This window comes from Benincasa hispida, chromosome 9 (assembly GCF_009727055.1).
Source record: "Benincasa hispida cultivar B227 chromosome 9, ASM972705v1, whole genome shotgun sequence".
In the NCBI taxonomy this organism is placed as follows: Eukaryota; Viridiplantae; Streptophyta; class Magnoliopsida; order Cucurbitales; family Cucurbitaceae; genus Benincasa; species Benincasa hispida.
In genome coordinates, this window is record NC_052357.1 from 2,781,088 (window position 1) to 2,792,049 (window position 10,962).

The following is a 10,962-nucleotide window of genomic DNA, read 5'->3' on the forward strand; positions in this document are numbered from 1 at the left end:
TGATCTGGTTATATCAAGAGAAAGCAAGCATCCATAAAGGACTGCATCCCATGTCCAACGGCGTTGTCCACCAGAACATGAAGGATATGTCATCCTTATTTCTGTATTTTGGACATTTGGTCCTTATATATAAGCCTTTAATAGATGTCGTTCAGTTATTCAAATAAACGGTATTCGTTTGTATGGCAAGTATCAACGAAAGTTCCTAGTTGCTGCATCAATTGATTCACATGGACATCTTCTTTCACTTGCATTTTTTGTTGTAGATGAGGAGTCGGCGGACTCATGGTAATGGTTTTTGAAACAACTGAGAGAAATTGTCTACTGGAGAGTACACCATCACGTTACAAGACATAGAAGTGTTGTTTGGGTTACCTGTTGACGGCGAGCCTGTTACCGAAGTAATCCATGATGATTGGCTAAATATTTATCAAATGCTACTCAGTGTGACCCTACCTGCTAATAAAATCAGTGGATCAAGATTAAGTTTAACATGGCTGGGGACATAATTTCAAGGGCTTGATGATGATGCAGATGAGAAAGTTGTCATGAGATATGTGTGGGCATACATACTACAGATGATGAGTGGAAGCCTGTTTTCTGACAAATCAAGTCACTTTGGGCAAGAGAAGGGATATAACTCAGTGGTAGAGTGTCGCCTTGACGTGGCGGAAGTCATCAGTTCGAGCCTGATTATCCCTAAACCCAATGTGAGTTTTTCTATTTTGACTCTGAGGAGTCGGTATCAATTTATGTCTAATTTATCCACATATATTCCTACCATTGTTAGCCAATCTCTATGAAGCGGGACAATATTCTTGGGGTGGAGCATGTTTAGCATGGTTATATAGACAGCTATGTAAAGCAACAAAACTTGATGTTCGTGAAATCACTAGCCTTTGATACTTCTGCAAATGTGGGCTTGGGAACGATTTTCAACAATGGTTCCACAAATTCAACATGTCAATGATCATCAGTTACCTGGTCGAGCCTACGATTCTCGATATTTTATTTTAATTTAACCAATATTTTTTATATGATTGATATAGTTAATTTATAATCTAAAATATTAATTTAGTAATATAGGTGGAGAGACCAATTTTATGTAGCTAGGTCAGCTACACATGTTGTAAGTAAGTATAAATACATGTTTGATTTGCTTTAACCTGATCAGGTAAGTGAATACTGAACCCAATTGAATTTTATTATACATATTTTTTTATGTCGTATCTTTAATATTTTTAATATAATATGGAATGTTTTAGATTATTTAGAAGCCTTACAAAGATATCATGTACACTTTGCCTAATTTCTATACAAATGGTCAAGACATACGACAGGCGATAAGTTCTCTCATATGTTTCCATATTGGTGAGTTGCATCTTCCTGACAGGGTGATCAGACAGTTTGGTTTCCAACCTCATTAGAGTGCAATATTGGACCTCTACTGCATGACATTGACTTGAAAAATGTAGATTGGTCTGAAAAGGTTGCAATTTTGATAGCGCTATGACACTATCGTAGAAGGTTTATTGTAATGGGGTTTCAATTGGCGATTTGATAGAGATGTAACTCAAGATTGCATCAATTGGTATAATAACATTATGAGATGCTACATTACTTGTTCGAAAACAGATGTGGGTCATTTTACTACATAATTAAATATTTTCTAATTATTTTTAATTTAAATTTATTTTAAATATTTTCTAATTGTTTTATAATTTACAGAGATCAAACAAAAGTAGCCTTTGTGATGTTGTAGATGATTCAAGCCAGGTCCTTACTATATGTAGTAATAATGAGAGCTACATGGAGGAGAAACATTATATGTACGATATATCTATTGCATCTCCACCAGTTCCTAGGCATAGGGGACGTGCTCGGGTAGAAGAAGGTGAGTTTGATGAGGTTGACCAAAATGTGGAAAAATTGTCTCCTATAACACAGTCGTAGAGTCAGATTGGTTATGCTAGTCTTCGATTTATATTATGATTCAGAGACCGGTCCATCATCTTCATACATGCATAGACATGGACACGATCGTCGAAAGCATAACGAATATTTCTACTATAAAGCACCTGCAGAGGTACTAGAGCCACCAAATGATTAAGAGGAACCAAAGGATCAAGAGGAACCAGAGCAACCTAGAGTTCAAAGTCAACGATGACAAACAACTTGAAATCAACGACGTTCGCCTTGTGAGACATATTGATTTTTATTAATATTATTATTATTAAATGAATGAAAAACACTAAATTATTACATTGATATGGACATTTTAATTTACACTTTATCATTTTCATTTATGAACAATAATTGTAATATGGAAGAAAAAAGGATTAAGAATTTGTTATTTCTACGATGTCTCTTAAAGTTAGAATAATTAAGAATGAAACATTAGTAAATTTTTCTTATGATTGAGAAATACAAGGACAAAATTTTCTTATTATTAAGAAATATAATGGTAAATTTGTACATAATATGTTGTTTAGGGAAAAATAAAAAGGAAGAGTATTAAAAAAAAAGTTAGATCGAGTGTTCAACATTTATTTAAAAAGGAAAAAAATTTAAAACATCTTGGCTAAGTGTTGGTTGAGTATTGAACATTGGTTGAGTATTGAACACTCGACCATTGTCGGGGAAAAAAACAAAATATCTTCATTGATTGTTGAACATTCGATCAATTAAAATATATTATTTTACGCAAGTCAAATCTACCGTATTTTTTAAATTATTTTCAAAAATACAATATTTCACTGATTATTTTGAAAAGTTACAACGTTTCTTAGATTTTTTTTCCTTTGGGAGAGACTTTTAGAGGGAGAAAAAGGAGGGAAACGGAAAACTCAAAACTGTCCTGTTAGAGAGAGAAACCCATTCTTTTACTTTGAGATAGGATAGAGAGTCTAATTTCTCCGTTTATTATTATTATTATTTCGGGAATGAAATTTTACTTTCATGTTAACAGTTAATTCAACACAATCAAACCCAAAAAACACAGAGTTTGAATTTACTCCAGAGAATGTAGAAAATTAGAATACATTTTAATTACTATCTCCTTTTGAATCAGAGAATTTGTTCTTCTAAAAGCTTCAGAACTCTTTGATTTCAGTTTCACCATCACTTCTCTGTGTATTCAAATTCAAATTTCATTCTTATTTTTCTTTATGAAATCTTTGATTTCACTTCCAAATTTCATATCATTCTCCTCACCATTCTCACGCTTCGCACTGTTCGCGGCTTCGCCGGCGCCTCCTCCGCCTTCTGCCGCAAAATCACTATCAAATCAACGAAAGCATTCAGTATATATTTGTACGACTTTTTATCGTTCAGATTTAAGAAGCAGAACAGAAGTTCTTCCATAAAATCCCAATCGACTTTCTCATGATGTTTCAAATGAGCATCCATCATCTCTTCCATCGATCGACGAAATTCCTCAGACGGATTCGGCGACTTCCTCAAAATCGCGATGCAATCTCTCGGAAGTTTCAGATTCTTCCCCTGATCTTCACAGATCAAAGACGAAGAACTCGATCCTGCATTTTCCGACGATTCTGTTTGAGAATCATCCGGAAGATCAGATCCAGATAAGCCAGGGGAGAAGAAGAATCGGTGAGATCCGCCGTAAGAATCAACCGGCGATTCAGGTGAAACCACTCCTCTGTGGTTCTTGCAGTCTCGTCCTCCTCCTCCACCTCCTACTTTTCTCTCGCTGAAATCTTCATCCTCTTTCAGGTACAACGACCGGAAGTTCTCGAAGAGGAATCGATCGATATCGGCGAGCGTAGCGGCAGTATCGTCGTTGTTTCCGACGCCATCGACTTGCTTCCGATCGATAGCGAACGATAGGGTTTTTGGATGTTTACAACCAGACAGAATCCAACTTTTTGAAGACGAAAAAGTTTGGGGATTAGGAAATTGAAGCTGAGGCGTTGGTTTTTTTATCTTTGAGAGGTAATCCTGAAGCGATTTTTGCAATTTTTTGGGCATTTTTTTTCTTTAATTTTTCTCTTTCTTCTTTTCTTGCTTTTATGGTTTTGCTTGAAAGAGTTTCTGTGATAAAACTGATTCTTATAAAGAAATAACAAACCGATGCAAAACAAAGAAAGTAACATAAAAATATTAATGGCTTAAAAAATACGTTTTTTTTTTTTTTTTTAAATGAATATTGAATTAAAGGGATGGAACTCAACGGTAGTGGTTTTTTTTGGGAGTTGGTTGACTTTGATTTCCAATATTGAAGTTTTTTAAATTATTATTATTTCTTTTTTCTTTTTTCTTTTTTTCTTTTTTACCTTTTAACATTGAACTTAGTCATTGCTAGAAGAATTAAGGTCCAAAGTCTAGTAGAATGTAATTATGGTCTTCATGACTAAGTTTGTGGGTAGTTTGGTTTGGATAAATACCTAACAAGATTATTTATATTTTAAATGATTAAAATCAGAGATTGTTTTCAAATAAAAAAATACTTAAGTACATCCTAGGTAGTACTTATCTTTATGCATCACACTCTCATCACTCATATTTTTAAAAAAATCATTAAAATATTTTTTTAAAAAAAGTTGTCACATGTCAAATTATGATTAGATAACTTGGTTTGTTGTACAAAGATAGATTCTACTCAATATGCACCCAAGTATTTTTCTTTCAAATATATCAAAGTGAGACAACTTATTTACAACTATAGTAAAATGTAAATATCTATCAATGATGGAAATTGATAGACACTAATAGATGATAGTAGTCTATCACTCTTTATCACTGTCTGTCTATTAGTGACATTTAATATTTAAAAATATTTTTAATAGATTTAAAACAATTTATTCAAAATTTGTGGGAGAAATTCCTAAAAAATTAAAAATGGTGGGAGCAATTGAATTCACGTTGAATTTAAGAAAATGAGTAATTATTTGTCATTGTATGGTTAAGTTTTACTAATCTATTTGGTATGTGTTGGTTTTTTGTATATAAACAAATTTGTAGCCTTCAATTCATTCCGTTGATTCCAAATTAAAAATAACATGAGAGGTCAATGAAGGAAGAGAATTATTTTTTTGAGTGACTAAAGTTTAAACAAATAACAATAAACTGATATAGACTTCAAACATTGATTTCATTTTCTATTTCTATTTTATTTGTTCTCGAATTCGATTTTTTTTTAATTTCTTTGAGGGAAGTTCTAAAATAAGATTAAGGCCCTTGTGTTAACCAATTTAATTCATGTTAATGTTAGAAGATTGAATATGTTGAGTATAGAAAGTTAGGAACTTAGGAATGTTAAATTGCAGGGTATTAAATAAGCATGGAAGTAATTAGGATTTGGCTACCAAATAATTGCACAATAAAATTTTCCTTCTAATATAAATGGAACTGTAATTAATTTTTAATTCCCATTTTTAGTAAGCTGTTGAGAAGCAGAATGAATTGAGGCATGCATCTAGCCATAACCTACACTACTTTAATTTACTTACTAGAAAAAGAATATTCAAAGTTTTCTTTTTATACGTGTCACTATGATTTTTCTAATCTAAAATAAGTATAATTCAACAAACATACGAATATATTAATAAAATTTGTAGTTCGAATCTCTATATTTTTATTATTTTCTTTTAGGTTATTTTTATTTTTATGGAGTTGATTAGTGGCAATTTTTTGTTGATTTAAATATCTATTTAAAACAATCGAAGTTTATGAGAATTGAGAAAGATTACCTGTTTACCTTTTTAATCTAATTTGATTGAGTTAATAAATAAAATGAAAAAAAATCAATTTATACCCCTAAATTTTGAGGTTTACATCAATTTAAACCCTAATCATTATATCAATTTAAACCTTGAACGGTAGGAGTTATGTCAATTTAAACACCAAACTAATATTTGTATTAATTTAGACTTTGAACTTTTATAAGTGTATCAATTTAAATCTTGAATTTTCATAATTGTATCAATTTAAACCTTCCATTATGTTTTATTTGGATACATTTATGAAAATCGGGTGTTTAAATTGATATATTTATGAAAGTTCAAGGTTTAAATTGATATATTTATGAAAATTCATAATCTAAATTGATACAAATATTAGTTTGGGTTTTAAATTGATACAATTTTCAAAGTTTATGGTTCAAATGGATACAATTTTAGTTTAGAGTTTAAATTGATCAATTTAGAAGTATAATTGATATTTGTCTTAAAATGAAATTATAATATTTCATTAGGATGAATCATCGATTATCCAATTATTATTGTATTTATAGGTCTTTTTAAATATAAAAAATATTTAAAAATATTTACATTTCATTTTTGAAGTCTTTTGCTATAAAGCGTAAATATTTTTTAAATTCTTCTATTTATAAGAATTTTTCTTGTATTTATTTTATTAATTGATATTTGTTCTAAAATGAAATTATGATATTTCATTAGGGTGAAACATCCATTATCCAATTATGATTGTATTTTATTGATTTCTTCTTTTTTGTGTGTGTGTGTGTGTTTTCTTTTGGAGTATTATGTCGTTATTAAAAATTTTAAGAGAAGTAACTAAACAAGTTAGTCAAAGTGAACAATTAGGATTTATTCCACTTCCATTAATTTTTAGACATAGTAGAATAAATAAAAAGAATCTATGTTTTTATCTATAAATGAATGGTTTATTTGGAATATATTTTCAAATATTGAATTTAATAAATAAGCCATTTTGAAAGAAATGAGAGTGTTTGACAACCCCTCAAAATAATTTTTCAAGTGTATTTTAATCGATTTTTATCAAAAGTGTTTAAATAAAAATGATTTTTTTGAAAAACACTTTCATTTAAGTCGATCTAAACGAGTCCGAAGTAAACTACAATGATAAAAGTAGGATTTTTCTTTTTCCTATAGCATATGAGGCGAGCAACATAAACTTTTTTTAACTGAATAAGTAGACAACAAATATACGACGATCCAATCATAAACTAAAAAGTGCATTAATCTTCATGAAAAGTTGACATTAAAATCGAATAACTCGTGACTAGTGACATAATCCTTTTTGTTTTTAATAATGGCAAGAAAAACTTTTAAAAAATAGCTTTTTTCAACTTTAAAATAAATTAATTTAGAGGTATATGGTAAAATGCACTCATTATCCTAAATAAAATATTAGACGTAGGTTTAATATTTCTTAATAGCAGTTTAAGCATTATGCACAAAATATTTGAATAGAGCTCACATTAAAATCTTTTTTTTTATAATCAACTCTCAATATATTTTGATATTTAAATGAATCAATAAACTAGCTTTTAAAAATAAATGTTAGTTACAACTTATCATAAAAATAGAAAAAAGCATGTAACACGTAAGACACACAAAAATTAAATTTATGTAAATATAGGAAGAGGAAAGTCTTTTCTTATCTCACTTTTAAAAAATATATATATAATAAAGAGATCAAACTAACTTAAAATGGTGATTAGAAGTTGGTCAAGTGACCTTTGCTCTTCACTAACAGCCTATTTAAACTTAAACGAGAGTTCTATTGTTCAAATTTTCTTCTGAGAAAAAAGAGACTTTTTTTTTAATTGAATTATAAATGTGTACACTATTTAGTTTGACATTTGGTTATATTAATATGTAATGGATTGTATGGCTATTTTAATAAATCTGTGAAATAAATATTCATGAGAATTTTAGTGATGCCTGTTGTGTGTTGTGCTCAATGAGTAGACTTTTGTTGGGTTGGTAGACTTTATTTATTTATTTTTATCTTTTTAAAAGAAAAAATTTGTTACCACCACCAGTAGAAATTTGAGTCCATTGGTATTGGGCTCCCAACAATGAGCAATATTTTCAACCTATCAATCAAATCAAATCACGCCTACATGGTGGAATCCAATTCAGATTCTGACTTGTTTTTATATATATATATATATATATTTTTTAATTTTTGATAAAAATGTGACTTTAGATAATAAATTTTAGAGTAATTTTGAACTTTTATATTACTAAAAGAAAAATATATATATCAGGATGGCTGAGTGGTCTAAAGTGCTGAGCTCAAGTTTTGGTTATAGTGAGAGAGCGTGGGTTCAAATCCCACTTCTAACAAATCTATAATTTTTATTTAGGTAAGTTTCATATTTAAAATATAATCTCTTAGTTTTAGACTTTTTAGATTAGACCTAAAAATATAAATTCCTATTTTTGAATTTTTAAAATATAAAGTTCCATTTTTAAAAAATAATTTAACCTTTTTTTTTTTTGAAAAAATATCTCCTTAATGTTTTAAATGGATCATTTTAATCTCTAAAAATGATTGTTTTTAAATAAATAAAAAAAAGAATCAAAAAATTTACAAAATATAGCAAAATTTTAGAATTATCAATTATAGATGTTGATAGACACTATTAGACTTCTATCTGTGTCTATCAATCTCTATTATTGATAGTTCTAAGATTTTGTCATATTTTGTAAATATTTTTAACAGTTTTACCATTTGAAATAATTTATCCCCTAAAAATATAACCTCTTCTTTCTCCCTCTTCCGAGTCCTACCATTTCCATCCTCTATTTCTCTCTCCTTTTTCAATTTGAATTCTTTCTTTCAAGCAACAATCCCTCAAACACAGATGGTATGGTTTTTAAGATACTTGAGCTTCTATTAGGTGAACTATGCAAAAGCATTTTTCAGATGGGATGCAACTTGAAAACAATGACATTTGCGTTCAAGTTTATCAATTGGTTCCATAGCCTTATATCTCTACACAATCCCAACCTGTCGTACGAGATGAAATTCTATAAACCCTTGTGTCAAAATTATTTACTTTTTCCACATCATCTTATCAATTCAATATTTAGTCCATTAAATTTAATAGTTTTATTAGTAGATGGAACTTTTAAATCTATTCTTGAAAACTTAACACTAAAATAGTCAATTTGAAACATTAAAGACCAAATATACATATTCTCGAAAACTTAACCACTAAAAAGCTATTTTCTCCTTTTTTTTTTTTTTTTTTTTGTTGGAGTTTAAATTTTTTTGAAAATGGAAATAAAGATTTTCTTAAATCAAATTTCCAATCATTTGGAAAAAATAAATAAATAAAAATAAATATTTATAACGAATTAATATAAATATTTGTTTTTTTTTTAATACAAAAGTTAATGGGTGTGTTTTGGTTTTAATTTAGATATAAACGAGACAAAGAAAGAAAACAACTTGAAAATAAATATTTATAACAATTTTGATATAGATATTTTTTTTTTCTAAAAATAATCTTTTTATTATGAATATTATAATAATAAATAGATGCACAATTATTTATGCTTGGTGTCCAGGTAAGTTCACCTCCTTCTTGTCACCTTATAAATAGTGGCATTTGGTAGATCTTAAAATCACACATAAATTGGTGAGAATTCTGCTTCAAAATTCCACTAATTTTTATATTATCTAATTTTATGTTTTTAGTTATTTTATTTATTTATTATTATTATATAAAAATATTATTATATTATATTTTCTCTATATCCGTGTTCTCGTTGTACTCCTCAAATCCACAACACGTTATCAGCACGAGCTCTTATCATTTTTCTCGCTAAAGGTGAGTCCTAAAGGTATGTCGGATTTTTCCTCTTCGTTATAATTAAAATTTAATGTTATTTTACATATTTAATATCTATTAAATTTCTAACATAAGTATAATATTTTATGATAGTGCTGTCATGTCAAATATCACAAAATTAAAATTTGATGCTCTTAATATTAACGACAATAATTATTTTTCATGGGTACTTGATGCCGAAATCCACGTGGATGCTATGAATCTTGGGGAGACTATTAAAGAAGAAAATACGATATCCAATCAGGACAAAGCAAAAGCTATTATTTTCCTTCATCATCATCTCCATGAGGGATTGAAAATAGAGTATCTTACAATAAAAGATCCTTGTATCCTGTGAAAAAATTTAAAAGAGAGGTATGATCGTAAAAAAAACAGTTATTCTTCCTAAAGCTCGTTATGAGTGCATGCACTTGAGGTTACAAGATTCCAAACCAGTAAGTGATTACAACTCCGCATTATTTAAAATCAGTTTGAAATTTTTATTATGCGGAGAGAAATTTATTGATGCTGATATGCTGAGACATTTCTGTACATTTCATGTCTCGAATATGCTCCTGCAGCAGCATTATCGAGAGAAAGGTTTTAAATAGTATTTTAAATTAATTTCATGTTTTCTCGTGGTCGAACAAAATAACGAGTTATTGATGAAAAATCATGAAACTTGACCAATCGGAATGACACCATTCCCTAAAGTGAATTCTGTGATTTTTAATAATAATCGCGGTCGAGGTGGTAACCGTGGCAAGGGAATAAATTATTATTATTTTCGTGAAGATCGTTTTAATCATTCAAATTTCAAAAGAATCACATAAAATGATGATCACAAAGGAAAAGTTTCACAAGATAAGAGTAAAAAAGTGTTGAAAATAAATTCTTGCGATGCAGAATGACTGGGTATTGGTCTCCTACCTGTCGTATGTCAAAACACTTAGTTGACCTCTATCAAACCTCCCTGAAGGAAAAAGAGAAAAATGTAGAAGTAAATTTTGCGTACCGGGATAATGACATATTTGACCCATCCCATATGATAAATTTGGATGTGGTGGACTTCTTTTGAAGAGAAGATTGGCGCAATTGATGGAACATCAAGTGTTTCTTTTGAATTTGAGAATATCTAGACTTAATGTTATCTATCTTCATTTTTTTAGTAACTTTTGTATATTCTAAGTATTTTTTTTCTTATTGTAATTATTTTTTTTTTAATGAAGAAATGTGGATCATTTTCATACATTGGGTGTTTAAAAAATGAGTAATGAAGATCTATGTCTGGCAGACAATGCAAACGCAATACTTACAAATAAAAAATATTTTTCCAAATTGACAATGCTGAAAGCAAAAGTAAATATAATATCAGGTTCTGCAAACTTGAT

The 10,962-nt window shown here is 29.0% G+C and overlaps 1 protein-coding gene and 1 non-coding gene across 2 annotated transcripts; one reads left to right on the forward strand and one right to left on the reverse strand.

Moving 5' to 3' along the window:
• Positions 1 to 630: 630 nt before the first annotated feature.
• Positions 631 to 702, forward strand: TRNAV-GAC. Its single transcript has one exon. It is a non-coding gene; the product is annotated as a tRNA-Val (tRNA).
• A 2,198-nt stretch (positions 703 to 2,900) lies between these two features.
• LOC120086427 (transcription repressor OFP14) lies at positions 2,901 to 5,519 on the reverse strand. Its single transcript, XM_039043069.1, has one exon. The coding sequence runs from the start codon at positions 3,988 to 3,990 to the stop codon at positions 3,196 to 3,198; it is 795 nt and encodes a 264-aa protein (XP_038898997.1). The 5' UTR covers positions 3,991 to 5,519; the 3' UTR covers positions 2,901 to 3,195.
• Between the last annotated feature and the right edge of the window lie 5,443 nt (positions 5,520 to 10,962).

What these genes read in the sequence shown, in the direction of transcription:
- LOC120086427 (XM_039043069.1), bottom strand. Translation starts at nt 3,990, where the DNA reads ATGCCCAAAAAATTGCAAAAATCGCTTCAGGATTACCTCTCAAAGATA.